Raw genomic sequence first — 21131 nt, 5'->3', positions numbered from 1 at the left:
AGTAAAAATATCCATACTTGCTCGTTATTGCTCGCTGGGATTCCCAAAACATCTCACAACATTAAATAAGGATTAAATGGACAGAAATCATTTTAAACTTACTATTGTGGACTGTAAGCAGATGTCAGGACAACTATATGCATAAATAGAGATAACTGTGAACCTGCTTGGAAATATCGGACATTAAATCTTTCCAATATTCCTGTGAAATGGGTAAGCATTATTTTTATTAGTATTATTATTTTGCAGAAAGTAGTAAAACGAACCCATTCCAGGCTGCGAAGAAGTAGATTAACTGCTACATTTTGTCCTGCGTTGCCAAATGGGGTAACATTTGATGAAAGGCTACAAATCTTTAAATCTTCAAAATCATTTGAAACAGTGAAACAGATTCCCTCAATTTTCTACATTCCTCAGATTAATATTTATTGCAGCTTTATTACAGCTTTTAAAAGTGAATAATTTTAAGTACAGCAGCACAGTAATACATGGTAGCATCGGTATGTGTACTAGCTTGCAGCCATGCCACCTTCACCCAGAAACAGATCAAAATCCCTTTAAACAGGATTGAAGTGAGTCAGTGGGTAGACGGCAGCTTCCTAAAGGGAAATATGGTGCTGAGAGAAAGGAAAGTCTTACTTCAGTAGGAGGAATTCTACATGGGAAATTACTGATTAAAACCCAGTGCTGGATTTTGTTCTGAAACTTTCAAAGCACACATCAACATAAAGCCGTGAAAGATCTGCTTACTCATGAATAAATATCACAGTAATTTTAATCTGATGTCCCCAACATCCAACTCAAAAACCCCTTTCTATCTTCTCTAGTTAAGTTTTCTCTGCTGTTTCAATCAGATGGAGGAAAACTTATTTTTCTCTTTCGGATTATTATGGAGTCACAACGTTTCTATATAGCAACCCTTATTCCCTCAGAAGATTTTCATTTCAATCCTGGTAGAGGAAGTAATCCCTGCAACCATTATTTACCTCCCAGAGAGCAGAGAGGCTTAGCCAGTGTTTGCAAAGCAGCTGAGATCCTCTAAAGAAAGGTTACGGAAGGTTACAAGGCTACTGTAAAGCAGGGAATATCCTGAGCCAACTGTGGCACACAAGTGGCACCTCTTCCCATCAACAGCCGACAGGGTTTCACGATCTAAAAAGCAGGCTTGCTCCCTCTTTATTCCATGTAACACTACCACCACCTGTTAAGGAGCTTAGATTCAGTCATCCCGAGAGGTTTTTATGGCTCCCATAACCCCTGGAAGAAGAGTTCTTTGTTCTCTGGACGGTTTAACTGGAGAGGGCTTTAGGCGGCTCATGGATCACGGCCAGATCAGCAGAGAGGTAAAGCAGCCAGTTTCTTTTCAATATTTTTGGAGCTTCAAGGGAAGTACTGTTTACTTCCTATGTTCTCCTGCCCCCTAGCGAGCTTTGGTTTTCACTCCACCTGAACAATCGTGGCTGCTTTACAACTCACACGCACACAACCGTGCTGAAACACCAAACTGTTTTCTTTTTATGTTCTTCACAACTGTTCCCTACATCCTTCTCCACTAAGTATGTCAGAAAACGAAGAGCCTTTTCTAGCCCTAGTATGCAGGCTTTTACTTAACAGGGAAGCACCCTCAAGACTGAAATACCATAAAAGCACTTTAAATACGTCAAAGAAAATTCATATGTTAATTTCTATTTCTTCTTTATATTATTCTTATATTAGAGCACTGAAGTTAGAAAAATTACATACACGTTCTTTCATGAATCGCCCTTAAATCTTAGGGAGAAAAAAAAAACCACAACAAAACCACAGCGTTTGCTGCCTATAAAACATCTCAAATACAACACATGAGCAAAGCCCCTATCATAATCTAAAGAAAAAAGAGGGAAAAGTGATCCAGGAAGATCTTTAAAAAAAATTTTTTTTTTAAATCTAACTTCCTATCAGGTGCATTTATGGGAGATCCCTCCATGATACTGCATTTAACTGTAGCCAGTCCAGCAAACACTAATGTGTATTATTTAATAAATATGCCTACCAGTAAAGGTTTTCAAGGTTGGGCTCTTGGAGAGTAACAACTCAGAAAAGAAACAGACGTCACTTACTGCACTAACTTTGTATGCCTTTTGGGTTATCTATCTTCAGATGTAAATCCAACCTCTCTCATGTACTTCCTAAGAGAATTTTACCCCAGTACTATTCCCAAAAAGCAGAGTTGTGTAACATGCAAGCATCTTCGCAGCAACAGGGCTTGTAAAATAAAATACTGACCACATAATCACAATAGAATTCTTTTGCCACTGCAAAGCCTAGCAATGAAACCTGTCAGAAGCTGGATGAAGCTAGATTTTGTAAAGGAAATTAAAACAAACTGCAAATGGACAACAACAAGAATGCAGAAGCATATTACCTAAAGGTGTCTCAAAATTAAATGACTACTTTGCCTCAGAACATGCAGGCTAAGTAGAATAGGTGGGTGACAATTTTATATATGTGACAAGTTGTGTTAATGAGTTGGTTATACGAGCTTAACAGCCAAGTACTGCAGACCAGATGATGCTAACTCAAAAACACCAAACAAACAAAAAACCACAGCAGTTATTTACCAAAAGTATGTCACACCACAGAAACTTTGTATCTTCCTGATGGCATTGTATATGGAACATAAGAAATTGAAGCTCAAGTTCAAGAGATGAATGACCTTTATATATACAGCTAAGGGAGTGAAAAACAAACCTTGTAAAAGAAAAGTGAGGGAGCTTCACTCATTTGCTTGTTTCACATGTGCATAAATCAGCAAAGAAACGAGTAGGAGTGAAGGAGAGAATTACTCTAAGTGAAGAGTTAACACCATAGCACATAGATCATAGAGATTTAAACTAAACTACAAAAGTAAGCCTGTAATAGCTTTTCTGTAGCGCAACGGGACGGACTATGTTAAAAGGTCATGCTTCAAAATCCTGGAATTACAATTCTACAGGATGTTACCCCTGCTAAAATAAAATGAATTTTATGGTCTGGGAGCTGTTTCCAGTCACATGATACAACTTAATTGTAACAATGGCCATAAGAAGCTCATCAGGAGTAAACCCCTCCCTGGACAATATATTACATAAGGTCCTTTTGGTTACTGAATGAAGTGGACAAACAACTTTAAGGTTGTAATTAAAGACTAATATGCCAGAAGTAGGTGATTGAGAAAGATCATGAAATTTCCTAGGAGTATCATGCACAAACCCTCAGCTGCAAACCTGCAGAGTGAAGCTTAAGTTGCCTATCATGCCTCCAAACGTGAATGCAACAGGGGCTTGATTTGGCTTCCACAGAGAAGTGATATTAATCAAAACTTCTTCTGTCACCAATAACTAATTTCTGCAGATCATTCTGGGATTACAAGAATTCACTACATTCGGTGTGTCTCCACTGATGGAAAAGTAGGAGGGATGGTGGCTGCAAAGGCAGCGAGGAAGCAGAACTGGCTATACCCGTCTTACCACAAAGGGAATCCCCAGCTGACTGTTCAGACAAGCTTTCCATTTCCTCTACCATCCAGAAACAGCACGTCAATTGTCTCTGACAGCAATATGGATAAAAAGGTCAGAGGAGAGAGATCTATCACACTAGACAAACGGAGAAGCATTCATCTTGATTGTACATAAACCTTGGCTTAGTTGAGCGCAAGATTTATAATGAATGACAAATCTTTTCTTTTAGAGGACTTTCACTCTCTGCTCATAATTAAAGCTTTAAAGGTTTGATTTTTTGTTCCTAGTGAAAATATTATCACAGATCTAAGGAGTTACAGAAATGGGAGGTGTAATATTTGTCTTTGAAAAGTAGCTTTGCACTGCACCTGTTGCTGTGAAATAGCAATGACAAGACTGTTAGAAATGATTAGATTTATGGTATCCCAGTTTGTACATGTCCAAACTAAAGCACCCTTAAAGGGTCTGTTTTTCAGCAGAGAAACAGACAGCATTTTAGAAAATTGCATCCCCTAACAGGTGTCTCAAGCTTTGTACTCAAAATCATTAGCATTGTTTAATATATCTTGCCCTAAACATTAAATGAAACACACACAAAGAAGCAGTATTAGAAAGAAAAGTCATTTTATTCACCTTAAAAGGTCTTCTCCATCGTCTTCAGCAATACTGAAGTTTTTACAAAGCGATAGGATAATAAACACTGGAACACTGTTAGTCTGGGTTGTTACAAAAGCTGGGACAATGTTTGCTTGGTATTTACATTTTCATTGAATTTATCATTGAAAAGAATGAAGTGAGTGGGATGAAAACACCCTGTATAGCCAGCAGAGCTACAGTTCCTATAACAAAGATAGATATTGACTGTAACAAAGTCAAAATATGTAGGCCTAGGATTCACCTGTGAGATTCGGGATGCAATAGAAGAAGATACTCAGAGGAATTACTTACTGAAACTTTCCACGAGGTCAAGGGCAACGTGAGTAGTGATATCCATTCCAGTATTTATGTAAGATAGGCAGTTTTTCAGAGATGAGAGAGAGGAATCCACAGAGTTGAACAAAATTCTTGCAGCCCCTGGCATCTTGAAATCGTTACTCTAGAAATAACAGACAGAACATTCTGAATGCAGTTTACACCCAAAGAATTTGGGAGATAAAACGAAAGTGCAAATAGCAGTGTTCACAGGACCGCTGAAACACTACAGAGCAGGGATGAAATCTTAGCTCACAAGTGAAGCACTGAAACAGGCTGCCCAGAAAAGCTGTGGATGCCCCATCCCTGGAGGTGTTCAAGGCCAGGTTAGATGAGGCCCTGGGCAACCTGGTCTAGTGGGTGGCATCCTTGCCCATGGCAGGGGTTGGAACCAGATGATCTTTAAGGTCCCTTCCAACCCAAGCCATTCTAGGATTCTATGAAGTGTCAGTGGAACTGCAATTCACCAGAAGTTTTCAATTCCCTTCCTATTCAACATTAAGCAAATATTAAGCAAAACTACACCCCAAAATGCAGCTTGCCCTTTTCATCTGCTCATTTCTACTGCTAAACCACAATGAAATTTAACCTCAGTGATAATGTTAGCTTGAAAATTACTGCTCTATCTCAGCTCTGAAGAAAGCCCACACACCCCAAGATTTCCCTGTGTTTTCTAGACACATTAGCAACCAGGCTAGTAAGAAATACGACTTCTCACATCAAATTCAGCCCCACCATCTACAAGCCTGTTTCAACAGCTTATCCAGTGGGGAAAAATATAAATAAATAAAGGGCTCTAAGAATATATTCAGCAGTAAATCATCTAACATCATTTTTAAATAAAAGCCCACCTTACAGATGGTGCCTGTTTCCCCCAAAGTTGTCACAAACTGTGTCGTTAGCAGCAGTGTTCCACTGGCACACAACAGCATCACACGAGAATCATGTTTGCCTCTTTACCACCATCTTCCCCAATACAGACCCACAACCTACAACTTTCCTGGGATTAACTGCTTCTCCTCTGTCATTAACATAACCCTCAAGTCAGCTTGCTTTCGCTATCCCTGTCCACACTGTTCATATCCGTTGGTGATCTCCCCTCTAAAATTTCAGCTTCTGCCCTTCCTTTTTTAAGCTTTATCATAACTTGCTTGGACGACATGTAGGTATTGTAAGAAACAAGGATCCGGTGTGCAGAGTTTTATACTTTAAGTTCCAGGAGATAAGAAAAATTCCGCTCAGCTTTAAAAACACGCTTGTTTATAACAGTAAGTCTTGGACAGACAGAAATACCGTATCAGTCCATGTAAACAGTAACTAAGATTTTCAAGGACTACACTCAGATCATACTGGGAAGGAGGAAGAGAACAGAATCCATAACCAAAATTGATTTATAGTACAAATTTTATCTAAATAGTACCCAAAATTACAAGGGGATGAGTTGGTATATCAACAAAAGCCTTTGACAGGCCATAATCCAACAGAAATATGCAAAATATTAAAGGATAAAGCTTTGCCCAAGGTTTGCATATTAAGACTGTATCTCCCTCTCTCCCTCTACTACTTACACTTGGATTCCAGAACTACATCTTACGCTCATCCTAACATCAATAACATTGCTATGTTCCTCATGAACATCGTGCAAATTGTAGGAGTTGAATACCTGCCATCACAGTCTCTTCTCTCCTAATGTTTTCTTTCATATCTTTTTCTTTTTTTTTCCTGCTTCAAAAATGTGCTTGGCTACTCAACACCACCTTTTATGACGCTGCTTTCAGGTCATGGGTTTACAACAGTTTTTAACAACATAGTGATTTTTTGTGTTTGCCACAACTTGAATTTCTGAATTCCATATTAACTGACTTCCTCTCTTTCCCTTCTAAAGGAGCATCTTGCCAGAGAAGAGGCAGCAGTCTTCAACAATTGCTCCGGTTAGCTCAGCTCATGCTCTCCCTGTCAAAAGACAGCAATTGTTATCTTTAGAGGCTGTCAGACTGACAGCAGAAGACATGCAAAAAGTTCCTTACAGAACTCTGTGAAAGTTAAAAAAATAAATAAAAAATTAAAGATGCTCTTCAAGATATATTTAATAACAAATGCTTTAAGTTGTTATATTATTTTTAACTTTGTTTTTTTAAGCAGCTGTTTGCTATCTCACCAAGACTATTTGTATAGAACCTCTGTGATCCAAATCTTATACACCGTTAAATAGCCACACGAAATCATGTTATCATTTTTATCTTTCTGGGCCTATTTAGAGCATCAAAGTTAACAGCAAGAACCTAGCTGACTTCTTGAACTTGGTAAATCTCACTCATCAAGAAAACCCGCTGTTCTTTTGGAAATTTCACAGATATACACTGAAAGACAGGATTCTGTAAAAAACAATAGCGAAAAATTAAACTGGCTTCTTCATTCTCTTAATATTTGTGGAAGCAGTGACCAAGCCAAACTGAAACTTAAGTTATTGTTTACAATATTAGATCATACCACTGTGTTGGTAGTTGTATCTCAATTTGTGCTTTGGCAGATAATTTAAGTACTCTTAGACAAAATATATACATATATATATATATATATATAAGCTTATTTTTCTCAGAAATTGTTTTTGATTCCAAAGATTTCCCCCTCAAATTGTCTAAGTGAACTCTTCAACATCAGCTTGCAGCTGTCCATGCTGCCAACGGAGGCACAGCAACATCCTCACTGGAATTGGTTTTACAGCTGTAAACCTGTACAGTTTTTTTTTAAAGCCTGTACAGCTTTTGAGCCTTTCTTGCCAGAAAAGTCTTAAGCAGGTGCATCCATTTGCCACTCCCAACCCAACACACCTCACTTCAGGAAGACCCAAGCAAAACCGAGAGTTGAAAAAGTGACCAAGTGCAAGCAGCGAGGCAAGTTTCTTTCAACAGTAAGTGACCCAACGGTCCGAACAGGGCTGCAGAGCACAAATCTTAAATTATACTTCATATTCTACCACATGCCTTCGAGATTTGAGCAAGCCACCTAGCTTCCCCACGCTCCCAAACCACGAGGCGGAGACCCAAAGGCGCCCACCTCTTGGGCGCCCACCCCCTGGGCATCTGGGTGACCGCCTGCCCCATAGGGCCGCTACTCTCCTCCCACAGCGGTGTGGAGAGGAGCCCCCCAAGCATCAAGCTCCGTTCCCCCATGCCCTCGTACCCTCATCTCGCCCCCCGACCCCAAGCTGAGGCCGCCCGGCCGCCCTACACCAGTCCCACCCGGAGGGCAGCGGTCCCCCTCCATCTCCTCAGGGGGCATGGGGCGGACAGGGCGGGCTCCCTCAGCAGCGCCCGCTGCTCACCTAGAGCCAGCCGCCGCAGCCCGGAGGGGTGCCGGAGGGGTCCCGGAGGTCCACCGACCCTTCCCTCGCTGTTACGAGCGGGCGAGGCGGGCCGGGAAGGCGGCGGAACCGCCTCATCAGCCGGCGCCTCTCCACATGACGGCGCCATCATGTGATGGGAGGGCTGGGCACAGCCGCCGCCGCCTCCCGCCGTGCTGCCACCGCCGCGGCGGGGAAGAGGTTTTGTGGGGAGAAGCTGGAGCTCTCCCCGCTGTTGGCAGCCCTGAGGCATGGGGCTAGCTCCGAGGAGGTCTCTCCAGGGCTCGTCCAGGCGGTGAGGGGCAAGGGAGGGCCTGGCGGGGCGGCCGGGGGAAGCGCCCGGGGCTGAGGCGAAAGGACAGGGAAGCGCCCGGGGCTGAGAGGGCTGCGCTGCACCGGGGGCGCGTTTCGGGCGGCTCCTGCGATCTTGGACGGGGTATTCGGGCCAAAAAGGCACCCCACGGCCCGAGGGGGAGTGGGGGAGACGGAATTTAAAGCCCAGTCCTGTTCCATCGGGGTTACATCCTGTTACACCCCGCTGGGCTCCACACGACCGGACGGTCAGGCTCCTGGGTCGGGTCAGGGGGCTGAAGGGGTGCCCCCGCCTTCAGTTTGTTCCAAGGGGCTTGGAAAGGTCTTGGTTAAAAAACTAAAAGTCAGTTCGAAGCCTCACGCAAAGGCTCCTAAAATATGAAAGCTTATTTTAGTGGTGCTGTGCTGCGCATCTTGAAGGAAAAAATGTCAGTAAATAAATGGCTGCAGCACAAAAGTTAGCCCTTTGGCTGCAAAAGTCTTCTTTGTTTTGCTAAAGCCCGTTACAATTATTTCAGCTGTGTTTGAACCTATTATAGACACCTAACCTGTTTTGTTTTCCTTGCCACCATCTCCTGCATGGCCTCAATTGCTTCAGTATTTGTCATCAGTTCATTCTTTAACATTTCTCTTCAAATTTTCTGGTCCAAGAGACCGTGCTTGTCTTGCCTGGTTGCACAGGTGACTGAATCAAACGCTGTGTATATGCTAAAGATGAGTTCAGTGCACTTTTTTTTTTTTGACTTCACCAACTGCTTTAAATAGAGCATTTATCTTTCAGCTGAAAGATTTAGGGGTATGCTTAAAAATCTGCATGGACTAAACTATCAAAAATACAAACATGAAGCACTCTGAATGTGTGTGGTTTTGTTTTTATAGGTGCTGTTAATGGAGCAGCTAGTTTTCTCATTCTTCTTCAAATAACAGGAAATCTAACGTTGAGAAACAGACTACAGGACCTGTGCTACGTGTTCACGTCCAGCTCCACGATGGTTGATTTTCTTGCTGAAAATAATCTCTGTGGTCAGGCAATTCTTCGGATTGTCTCCTGTGGAAATGCCATCATTGCAGAACTCTTAAGACTCTCAGAATTTATTCCCGGTGTTTTCAGGCTGAAGGACAAGGCTGATCAACAGAAATATGGAGATATCATATTTGATTTCAGTTATTTTAAGGTAAACCCTTTTCTTCTATTGTTAAACTTCACTTTAAAGTGTTGCTGTCCTGGTAGAGTATAAGGGCTACAAAGTAGCCATTCCTGTGTGCTGTGTTTATTACCAGCATGCTTCAGAATTGACTGCAATGACTTGCTATTTGCTTAGTGCTTACCAAAAATCTACTAAACTGAGATAGTAATTGGGATATGCTCGCATGCTAACATTCCGCTTCTGGACTGTCTTGTATTTTGTATAGTTCTGGTCACACTTAGCCTCATCTTACTCATTTGAGTGAGCAGAAACAGCCTGGTGAGCGCTCTGTGCTTAGGCCCCTAGGCAGAATATACATTTAACCAGTACCCACACTGAGTTTTAGGGCAAGAAGGGGTGGCAATTTTAAGTGCATACATAGAAGAGCAGTCTTTCAGAATGTATGATGAGTCATCTGGCCTGCGAATTTTGATGGTTGTTGATCATATAAGACTCAAGTCCTCGGTTATTATTTCTTGAAGGAACTTTAAATTTTGCTTTAACCAGCAAGTTCTGAGCCTGTGCAGTGGGTTGTTTTTCTTTGGAGCACTACTGTGGGCAGTATGCCCATCTTCCTTTGGTTATCTGTAGCTTATTCTTTGCAGCCGTGAAAACTGCTTCATGCTTTCCTGTTGGACAGTACCATGATTGTTCATTCACTGGGCTCGTCACAGGCACTGGATCAACAAATAAATCAAAGAGAGCATGAAAAGCCCTTGTTTCCCTTACAAACTTGAAGATTCTCATAGAACATATTTCCCTCTATCATTCTCCAACGTGATTTAGAAGGAGCTGTAGGGAGTTTGACTTACCTGGAGTGTACAGTAAAAGAAAAGTTAACAATACAGCAATATGGCAGGGGTGGAGAGGTAAGAGCTGTCAGCTTTGAGTACTGGCTCGGAGCCTCAGGCACTGAAAACCCTAAGCACAGGTGATTTCCCAGATACCTTTAGAATTAAGTGTTTCAAGTCTCTCTAGAAGTCTCGTTTTTTTGTTGTTTGTTTGTTTTTTTTGTTTTTACGCAAATTACTTGAAAATTTTAAAGTGGATAGGTGTAATTGGAGAGAAATACAGTTATCCTGGAAACTGGAAGGATTTTAACGTTAAGGAAGCAAAGCAGTGCTGCTACTTTCCAGAGTGACTGCACCAAAATCAGTAAAAGACATACAAAGCAGAGATTATATCACTGCTAACACTTCATTCCCGTATACATGATTCTTAAAATTAGTTAATGAGAAAAGATTTGAAATTTTGAAAAAATCCATAGGCAGTTTGGGACCTACTTTTATCCTTTATTTTATGTAGCAATTTGAAAAAGTGAAACACAAGACCATTTTTAAAACTACACAGCAATTACCAACCAGATATTAGGCTTGATATTTTATTTTAACTCTATTTTAAGTTTTTTTTTTTTTTAAATCATGTTTATTGAATCCTTTGAAGTCATGGTCTTGTGCCATGGTAAGCGGTCTGTGGAATATTAACAACATTTTCAATTAAATATTAATATTTTCAATTAAGCATAAGTGATATTTTCAATTAGATGTTAGTGATAAGACCAAACAGAGGTTTTAAGAAATATTTACCATACTAAATGCTTAGAAAGAAAAGGTTGCAGCCTTGCTTTCAGAAAGTCAGGCTTGTCGTCCCTACCCTTTTTTACACACGGTTCTTAGTGACATAGTTTCTGCGTTAATTTGGGGTACTGGTGCTGAGCTAGATCCAGAGTCTGTAAAAACTCTCAGATAAGTCTCATGCTTTCAAGCAGTTTAAATGCATGAGAAAGTACTAAGCTCACAACTGTTTGTGAGGCCTCAATCTTATGTGTTCTAGCTGAGATATCAATCAGATCAAATGTGTAAAGGAAGAAATTCCAGCAGGGAGGTGGATAGTACTACAGAAAGCCCACTGTGAAGCACACAGCAGCTTTGGATGCATCGAAGTTTTATCCAAAGTGTTAGCTGTTCTTTTCTATTGGTTGCAAAGGAGAAATTATGTTCAAAATCAAAGTGTAAGAAAGCATAAAGTTAATCTTCGTAGATGTTCAGTCATAAAGTAGCTTGGAAAATTACAGGTTCTTGTTTTAGTGAGAAATGTTAATTTGTTGTTACATGCACACTGGTGGTTGTGTGTTGTGTAATCTACTGAAAAGTGTTGTGGACACGGTCAAATGCAGTCTCTAAACGTGAATGTCTTCTCTTAGGGGCCTGAGGCATGTGAAGGCAAACTGGAAGCCAAACCTGAGTTACTGGACCTAGATGAAGAATTTCGTGAAAACAACATAGAAATTTTGACAAGATTTTATCTAGCTTTTCAGAGTGTACATAAATACATTGTAGATTTGAACAGGTACAGTATATTATATATATACATGTAGAGTTTCTGACTAGAGTGCTGTTGAGTCTTAATGATGAGAAGCTTTTTCTTCAGAGACCCCGTGTGCTTGCTGTTTAAATGTATTCATGTGCATTTGGGAACCTGGATTACTGGAGTAAGCACTAATGTTTAGAAGTGTAGAAGCATCTAGATTGGAAAAGACCTTCAGGATCTACAAGTTAAACCATCATCATTACTTACTGCATCCCATCACTAAGCCATATCCCTTAGTGCCACATCCACAGGTTTCTTAAATACCTTAGGGATGGGGACACCACCACTTTCCCTGGGCAGCCTGTTCCAATGCTTGACCACCCTCTTCATGAAGAAATTCTCCCTCATATCTAATCTAACCCTCCCCTGGCACAACTTGAGTTTGTTTCCTTGCATCCTGTAACTTGTCACTAGATAAAAGACTGACACCCTCCTTGCTGCAACTAGTTATAGAGATTGATGAGGTCTCCCCTCAGCCTCCTTTTCTCCAGACTAAACAACTCCAGTTTTCTCAGCTGCTCCTCATAACTCTTGTTTTCTGGTACCTTCATTGCTCTTCTCTGCACACACGTGAGCAACTCGGTATCCTTTTGAAGGACCCAAAACGGAACACAATATTCAAGGTGTGGTCTTACCAATTTATTCCTACTGTTCCTTACCAGCTTAATACATGACTTGAAAACATTCAACCTGTTAGAGATATTTTTTCTCCTTTATCATCGATATTGCCATGAAGATTTTTGAATAAAATGAGACTCCATGTTGTCAAACTAAATTTTTGTGAAAAAGTTCCTGAGAATCTTAAGCATAAGTTATTTTTGTTGCTGGTTTTATCTGAAAAGATTTATCGTAGTATGTAGTGTTACTGGAAAGTCCTTAAATAAGAAGAAATTCTGTTAATCCACAAGAACATCCTCTGTTCCTAGCTCCACCTTCCATATTGCAGCTGAGATAAATTCAACCTATTTCCAGGAGATGTTTGGGGGCTAACTTGAAAATGTGACAGTTTTACTAGGTTTTGGAGTGGGGGAGGAGCTTTTCTTTCTCAGTTTTTTGTTCTCAGGCTGTTATCCACCCATTTGAAGGTTAAGAGGATGTCAGATGTAAGGTACAGAGTATCCTCCAGCGTAGTTCATGCACACCACCTGGAAATGGAAGGAGGATTTTGCTAGCTGGTTGGCTCTAGCTAGGAGTTCCAGCCTCTCATTTCAAACTAGAGCATCTCTTCCTCTTTGTCTGAAAAACCTGATGCTGCTTGTACTAGGAAGATGTTCTGACGCCTCTCTTGACTTTCAAATGATTTTGGTCAATTGAGTTCTGAAGAAACATAATTTGAGAGCAAAGCAGTCGATGACCAACTCTCTTTGTTGTGATTCCTAGATATTTAGATGACCTCAATGAAGGAATTTACATTCAGCAAACATTAGAAACCGTCCTCCTTAATGAAGATGGAAAACAACTTTTAGTAAGTATTCAATAATTCTGTAATATAAAACAAGGTACCAAGCAGTTCTGTGCCACGCTAGACAAAAATGAAAATTCACCAAATACACAGTAATGCTATGGCTTATTTTGAGGAAGACAGAGACCAAAAATCTTCAGCCTGCCATTTTTGACAATGTGTTGACTACATAGTTGCCGTTCTGTTAGCTTATCAGCACTTGTTTGTCTTTTAATGTTACTACAAAATTGTGTTGATGCAATTTCTTCGCTTTGTTCTTTCTCTTTCCCAACAGTGTGAAGCACTCTATCTATATGGAGTCATGCTACTGGTCATTGACCAAAAAATTGAAGGAGAAGTCAGAGAAAGAATGTTGGTTTCCTACTACAGATACAGGTAAGGTATATTGGTATTCAGAAGCTCTCAAGGCTGAAAAAATGTAACAAGATATACTCAATTCACTGGGTTATTGAATTAAGATAATGGAAATATCAGCACCTATTTGACTGTACGGATAGACTGATAATTTTGCAGAGCTCTATAAATATCAATAGAGCTCTTTGCATTAGCTGTTTTTGCAGGTCTGGCTGTAAAACTGCGGCAACAGATTTTTCATGCTATCACAACAGAGAGTTGAAGTCCACTGACAAATAAGCTTTCAGCTAAAGCTTTAGCATTGCAGGTGTGAGCTGTGAAGGTACCATAGGTATGTGAGCAAATCTTGGTGAAAAGTCCTGAGTATCTAAATTGCAAATGTGTTGCAAGTCAGGCTTCTTGTTACAGTGCTGGGTAAGTGGAATCAGTAATGGGATTTCGCAGGTAGACTGACAGCATCATTGTATGACAGGAAGGGTCTCAAAGAGTATAAGTGCAAATCCTTTCACACATAATTTAACTAAAAGGGGGTATCCTTTGCCTGTGCTGCTTTGACTGTTGAATGCAAAAATGAAGCAACAAGCAGAATTATAAAAGGCAGGTGGAAGAAACAAAGAAACAGAAAAAAACTATTCCCCTGAATACAAAGCTGCTTTTTCTGTCACTGTATAAAGTTCATTTTTCTGTTTGGGCTGTGTATGTTTATCCGGGATTTCAGTATGGATGTGTATCAGTGTCCTCCTATAATGGTGAAAACTGTATGCATGGGGTAAACAGCCAAAAATCTTCCAGACCTTAATATCTGATTTGTTTTCTTGGAGGAAGGTCATGGTTACAAGGGAAGGGAAAGGAGGAAATAACTAGGTCATAGAGCTCAATTTTTGTTCCTTCCTTTTGTAAAACAGTGCAGCCCGATCCTCTGCTGATTCCAATTTAGATGATATCTGTAAATTGCTTCGAAGCACTGGGTACTCGAGCCAACCTGGAGCTAAAAGACCTCCAAACTACCCTGAGAGCTACTTCAGCAGGGTACCCATAAGCGAAACATTCATCAGCATGGTTATTGGCCGCCTGCGGTCAGACGACATTTATAATCAGGTAAGTTACTGTGAAATAAAAGAGGCATCTACAATAGACTAGCAGATGATTTCTCAGGTAAGCTACTCAACAATGAAGCACAGAAGAAAATAAATCATGTAATCACCAAATTGTGGAGGTTGGAAAAGACTTTTTGCAGTCATGTAGTCTGAGCTCCTGGCTCAAGCAGGGTCGGCTTGAGCAGATTGCCCAGGACAACATCCAGTTGGGCTTTGAATATCTCCAGAGGGTAGAGAAGGCAGAACCTCCCTGGGCAATCCATTCCAATGTGTGACTAACCTCACAGTAAAAAACAAGCAAACAAAAAACTCACCCATTTTCTTTAATGTCTTTAAATCTTAAATGATTTGTCACTCTTAATAACTAATCCCCTCAGAGATTGCTCTTATTTTATTTAGTTACTACAAAGAGATTTATCATCCCTTAGTAGATAGCTTGATTAAAAAGAAACCCTAATGTCACAGTTCTTAACTATGATAATTGAATTAATAAAGGGAAAAACAAAACGAAAGAAGCAAAGTATGAACAATGTCTCAGTCTCCTCTAACATGACTCCTTTGAGAGAGCTTTAACAAAACATTTGCTTTTGAGCAGAGTTTGGTCTGTAGCACGAACAATCTTTTTTTCTGTAATTTTTGGCACACGTTTAGTGAATCCTGGATGACTGAAACAGTACGTAGATGCCAGAAAAACTGTGTTTGAAGGTTATTGAAAGATAGAAGAAACAAGCAAAGGCTTAAATCTGTAGGTAGGAGTAGCAATATAAAAGTAGGGACCTTACTGAAAGTGCTTTCAGACTGTGGACAGACATACTGACATTCAAAGGGGAAAAAAGCCTCATCAGGTACTGTACTGCAGAATTTTTTTAAACGTTGGAAAGTTCATGAAACAAATAAGCGCATTTAGCAAGCTGCAAAGAAAGCCCATTTTATGACATATTTATGTCTCTAGTAAGAAACCAGGAAGTGTTAGTGAGATTGTACTCTTGTAAAGTACTTCTTAATTTGGAAACCTTACTTAGAACTGATACTTTATATCAAAATTACTTGCTCTCTTATTTATATAATATTATTGACTTACTGCCTTTGCAATAAACATTTCTGATTTCTATTTTTATAGTACTTGCAGTTAATAATGTTTACTGAAAAACAGTAATGTTACTATACAAAGCATTATAATTACATAGTCATTATAAAGCATGGTTATAATTAATGCACTTTTTCCAACGTAGTTCAGAAAGTTAAATTCGGGTAGAAAACTTCAGTTCAACCCAAAGTGAATGGAGCTTGTTTTACTGAAGTACGTTATGTCTGTATTGTTACCTCCTTTGATACTTGCAGCCTATTTTCAGTGGCAATAGGCAGAAGTCTCAAGATTTTTGACTAGTAAGAAAAATCAGAACCTTATAAAGTAACTAGACAAAATTAAATAAAATTAGGATGTTACTAAATAAAAGCAGGGAACAGTTTTCCTAAGGACAAATTATTATGTCTTATTTAATATGATTTTAATGCCAACTCTTGTATTAGTATGGAGGTCTTTTAATATATCATCCTAGGTACTTTTAAAATGAAATTTCAGTTGATAATTTGAATCTTTTTGGTCTCGCTGATACACAGAATTGGTGAATAATTAAATTATCTTCATTCTAATTGTCTCTTTTATTAAATTACTCTTTTATTAAATTAATCCTTGTTTCTATGTGAGATGAACTACAGCATCCCCAGTCCTTATGTAATACTTTTTTCCAGCTCTGCTCCTTTCAAATCATCTTAAGCTCTTTGGTTCATCCCTCCTTTGACCCATGTACAGCACAGTAATATCTTGTGGTAGCCTGTTAAAATTAGAAGATATCTACACAGTCAACTTTTATATTCTGTAAAATATATCTGGTAAATACACTCCATGTATAAACGTGTCCCACTTATGTGCATATGCTCTTTATCTCATAGTAGCCTATATATAATATACAGGATAGAATACATAATATATATCTTCTAGGATATATTATATATAATATATGTTACTATATAATATGCATGTATTACTTTTTAATGTGCCTCATGATATTTGCAAGTGGTTTATGTGGCTGTGTATTATATTCTTGTTTTGTTTTGTTTTTTTCCCTTTTCCTAGGTTTCTGCCTATCCTTTACCAGAACACCGCAGCACTGCCCTGGCTACTCAGGCTGCCATGCTCTATGTGATTCTGTACTTTGACCCTTCTATTCTTCACACACAGCAAGCAAAAATGAGAGAGATAGTGGACAAATACTTTCCAGATAATTGGGTAAAAGTTAATTTTGTTTTAAAGCTGTTCTCTGGATTTACTGTAGAAATAATATACGTAATTTTTACAGCATGAATTACAGAAAAAAGATGTTCTAAAAGAATCTGTTCTTATTCTTTTTTGGTGAAGTTTTACTTTGTTCAGAATGGAGCAATCTGAGTCAAACCTTCTGGGTAAGCACGGAAAGCTATCCTTTGGAAATATGAATTTTCACAGTAAATGCTTAGCTCAACTACATTCTGATACCACCAAGGTAAAGTCAATCACAAAAAAAATGTCAGCTGGAAGGTGCATACAGGCATGTTCTAGTTCAACCTTCTCAAAGCAGAGCTGGCTTCAGAGTAAAATCAGGTTGCTCCAGGTCTTGTCCAGTAGAGTTTTCAACATCCCTAAAATTAAGATTCTACAGCCTCAGGGCTCCTGTGGCGAGGTTTAATCACTCATGGTGAGGAATTTCTTCCATCTGTCCAACTGGAATTTCCCTCAGCTCATGACCGTTGCCTCTTGACTTTTCCCTCTGCTCCTCTGAGATGAGTCTGGCTCTGTCGTATCTCTAACTTCCCTTTAGATAGTGGAGGACTGCCATCAGATCCCTTTGCCGCCTTCTCTCTAGCATAAGCAAAGCCAGCTCCCTCAGCTCCCTTCCATTGTGGGTCCCATCCTAGTAGCCTTCCGTTTGATTCACTCCAGTTTGTCCATGTCTGTCTTGTGCTGAGGAGCCCAAACATAGACAAATTACTCTAAATGGGACCTCGTGAAGGCTGACTAGAGGGAATATTCACTTCCCTCATTCTACTGGCCACAGTCTGGCTGGCATAGTCTAGTGTATGATGAGTCTTCGTTGTCATAAGGCTGTGTGTCTGATTCCTGTTCAGTTTGTCCACCAGGACACACAGGTCCTTTTCTGCAGAATTCTTAAGCAGGCAGTCAGTTCCCAGACTGTGCTGTTGCAAGGGTTTGTTTCTGTCTCCAGCTACTGGACTTTGTGTTTAACGTTATTGAACTTCCTCTGTTTTCTGCTGGTGAATTCTACTGACTTGTCAAGGCCTCTCTGGATGGCAGGCATGCTCTCCAACAAATTCCCCACACACATGTTGTTTGAAAACTTGTTTGAGGACACATTCCATGCCATTGTCCAAATAACTTAGAATTGCACAGTGACAGGCTTTGCTTCTATAGACTGGTAAGATGCAGTGATCAAAAGGGCACTTCTGTGCATCTCAGTGCTAAGATTTAGAAGCCTTAGTCTGCAAAAAAAAATGTTACTGAAGTAGTCTGGCATGTAACAATAGAGTCCTCAAGTAGTCTATATCAAAGGGAATCAGACTTCACAAAGAAACCAGAAATTCACTTATGTATATACATTGGTTTCAAATTTTATTCCTCTGTACCATTAGTGGAACAGTGAAGAAAGGAGTGAAGAAACTGCAATAGCTGCCTATTTTAACATAAGCTCATTACAACTCGTCAGGTTTTTTTCTTTTTTTTTTTTTTCTGAAAAACTGTAAGCTTGTATTAGGGATGAGAACTCAAATTTTTGAGTATGCCAGCATCTTTATTCACTTGATTTCATTATACAAACTGTTACTTTGATACAACGCCTGTCTTGTGATCAGGTATGGACGAGTTAGCTGCATCATACAGAAGCATTTCAGATCAGTCTTAGCAGTGGAACTGTAACCTTCTAAGGAACTGTCAGCAGAAAACAATGAGCTTTATTTCAGCAGTGTTAGAAGGATCTTATCAGCAGACCAATGTCCTATTTGCCTCTTCTGGCTTCTTTATTGACACTTTAGAAAAAGGTCAGTGGTTGACAGTGTTCCCCTAGGTGTGATCACTCCAGGATGGACAGATGTTGGAGTAATAGTGTGACGAAGCTGATAATGCCAAAGCTCTGTGTATCCTTCATCTGTCAGTCACCCAAGACTTCCATTTTTAATCATGTATCTTACAAACACTTGCAAGGCAACCACAATTCAGTATTTTTAATCACATTTAAACTTGATCTTGGGGTCTGAAAACCGTTTCTCTTTGTTCCTTAAAGATCAGAGTGTGGAATCATAGCTTCCTTCTGTTTGTGTTTGCGATGGAAGACGTTAGATTTCTGTTTGGCACTTTGGGCATTCTTAGAGGAGGATTCATTTAGGTGTTTGTTTTTTTTTTTCTCTGTCATAGTTGACTCCCTAGTCAGTCTTGCTTTTGTCAGCCTTGTGCACAGGAACATGGAAATTTGGAAATGAAAAGGAAGTGATAAGTTCATGGGCAGGAGGGCAGAATAGAGACCAAGGATCAGACACAGTGACTGAAAAAACTGTCAGCTTGTTTTCAGAACTAAGCTTCAATTAACTAATTAACTGTATTTCGTTTCATTTCTTCCTACTCTGGAGCAAAGAATACAGATACCAAAAAAGTTTAGTTATCTCCTATTGATATCTACAACATATAACTCTCTACTCGTGTTGCTAAATGAAAAGTGTCGTCTTAATAAAATTGTAAACACAGCTTCTTGTTTTCTGCTTAGGTTATTAGTATTTACATGGGAATCACTGTAAATCTGGCAGAAGCATGGGAGCCCTACAAAGCTGCTAAAACCGCCCTCAACTACACGCTGGATATTTCAAATGTCAAAGAGCAGGTATGTAAGACAGCATTCAGTATTTTTAGCAAGATTTCAGGCTGTGTGGCTATCTCAAATATCTATATTTTTATTCGCTTGTGTACAATTGTTTGAATTGTATTCAAGTACAATACTTTGAGTATATAACTTTTGTAAAAAAACTGAGTTAAAAATACTTCAGGGTCTCAAAATCTTGTATGCCTATCATTTCTTATTTTACTTCCTCTTGTGGAAAAAGAGGCTAGAAGATTCCCTTTTCCCTAAAAGTTCCTGGGTCACAACTTGACAAAACAGATGCTGGTGCGCAACACCATCTTGTTCAGTATGGCATACCTTAAGCTGACTATGGTGTTTGGTCTTCCATAGGTAAATGTTTTAGAAGTTATACGTTCATTTTGATAATGTGGTACTCAGTCAAATAGTTGTACATGGTGCCTCCCAGATTAGCTAAACAATAATCTGGAAAAAAACACCTGCTTTAAAAGAATGATACCTTAATGTTGTATAATGCAATGTAGTTGTTGGTTTTTTATGTGAAATTATTTTTCTATGCCTAAAAAACAGTGAATAATACTGGCCTGTTTGTAAAACCAGGCAATAATTGGGGGATTTTGCTGGACTGATGATTGTTTAAATGCCTCCTTAGAGTTTGAACCAAGTGCTCAGAAAAGAACACACAGAAGTGTCTGATTAGAAGAACCATGTTATACATTGTTTTCTAAACTTAGGGAATGCGAGCAGACATTTCTTGTTAGTCTTCAGGGAGAGTTTGCTAAGTAGAACTAGCACTTAATTCATAACAAGTATATCCCGTTCTCAAGTAGATTTTGTTCTGTTCTTTCTTATTATCACCATTTTTAGGAATGATTTCTAGCGAGTATGTAAGTGAATATATTTGAAGTTCACAAGTCTGCATTTTTGAAACATTCTTGTGTAGAGCAAAGATCCTGAAATATACTTCGCATTCATTGTTATGTAGCTGCAGTTTATGATGTTGCCTACTAGAAATGACAGTGATTTTTTTTATATCACTTTCCTGATCTGATATCCTTTAAGTTTTTAGAAGCCCCAGCCACATTTTACATGACACATTCCTTTTGAGGCAAGGATTATGTTGACACAAGCATTGTGTATTCTAAGGCAAGCAGGTACGCTGCGGTCACTGAGCGGGTGCACACTCAGGTGCAGCAGTTTCTCAAAGAGGGCTGTCTAAGGGAAGAGCTGGTGCTGGACAACATTCCCAAGCTGCTGAATTGCCTACGAGACTGCAATGTAGCAATCCGCTGGTTGATGCTTCACACTGCAGACACAAGTAAGACCTCGTGCCAGACTTCTATTCCAGAGTTGTCGATCCTGCTCTACTCGTGCTTCATCTTAGGTCCTAAGAGAAGTTCACTGTGTGCTACTGTTGAAATCAGCAGAATTTCATTAACTGTTTTCAGTAGTTTGTTGAGCTCTTCTTTTGTTAACAGTCTCCTAAAATCTTTGGCTGAAAAGTACACACATGCATTTCCTTAAATCTTGCAAACTACGTATAGGTGTAAAAAGAACCTTTGAGAAGTCATGATCCTGTTGAATAATATTCTGCAGAAAAAGTCCGGGAATGTTATCTTGTACCTTATCATTTGAAGCATCATTCTGAGAATTG

The 21131-nt window shown here is 39.5% G+C and overlaps 2 protein-coding genes across 3 annotated transcripts in view; one reads left to right on the top strand and one right to left on the bottom strand.

The window, feature by feature from the left end:
- NSMCE2 (NSE2 (MMS21) homolog, SMC5-SMC6 complex SUMO ligase) overlaps positions 1–7918 on the bottom strand; it is a 129909-nt gene extending 121991 nt beyond the window's left edge. For both annotated transcript variants that reach the window (XM_066990737.1, XM_013185015.3), the window contains exons 1-2: positions 7777–7918; positions 4428–4575 (exon numbers count right to left, since the gene is read on the bottom strand). In XM_066990737.1, the coding sequence (XP_066846838.1) occupies positions 4428–4560 (133 nt within the window). In that variant the 5' untranslated portion in view covers positions 4561–4575; positions 7777–7918. The remainder of the gene's footprint in view (positions 1–4427; positions 4576–7776) is intronic.
- Positions 7919–7924: 6 nt separating this feature from the next.
- WASHC5 (WASH complex subunit 5) overlaps positions 7925–21131 on the top strand; it is a 28183-nt gene continuing 14976 nt past the window's right edge. Inside the window, exons 1-9 of the mRNA XM_048050586.2 lie at positions 7925–8089; positions 8986–9281; positions 11497–11642; positions 13044–13128; positions 13400–13500; positions 14385–14577; positions 16714–16866; positions 19388–19501; positions 20624–20795. Of these exons, the coding sequence (XP_047906543.2) occupies positions 9096–9281; positions 11497–11642; positions 13044–13128; positions 13400–13500; positions 14385–14577; positions 16714–16866; positions 19388–19501; positions 20624–20795 (1150 nt within the window). The 5' untranslated portion in view covers positions 7925–8089; positions 8986–9095. The remainder of the gene's footprint in view (positions 8090–8985; positions 9282–11496; positions 11643–13043; positions 13129–13399; positions 13501–14384; positions 14578–16713; positions 16867–19387; positions 19502–20623; positions 20796–21131) is intronic.

Source organism: Anser cygnoides, chromosome 2 (genome assembly GCF_040182565.1).
Source record: "Anser cygnoides isolate HZ-2024a breed goose chromosome 2, Taihu_goose_T2T_genome, whole genome shotgun sequence".
Lineage (NCBI taxonomy): Eukaryota > Metazoa > Chordata > Aves > Anseriformes > Anatidae > Anser > Anser cygnoides.
Note: the sequence above shows the minus strand (reverse complement) of the source record. Positions and strands in the feature narration are given on the sequence as shown.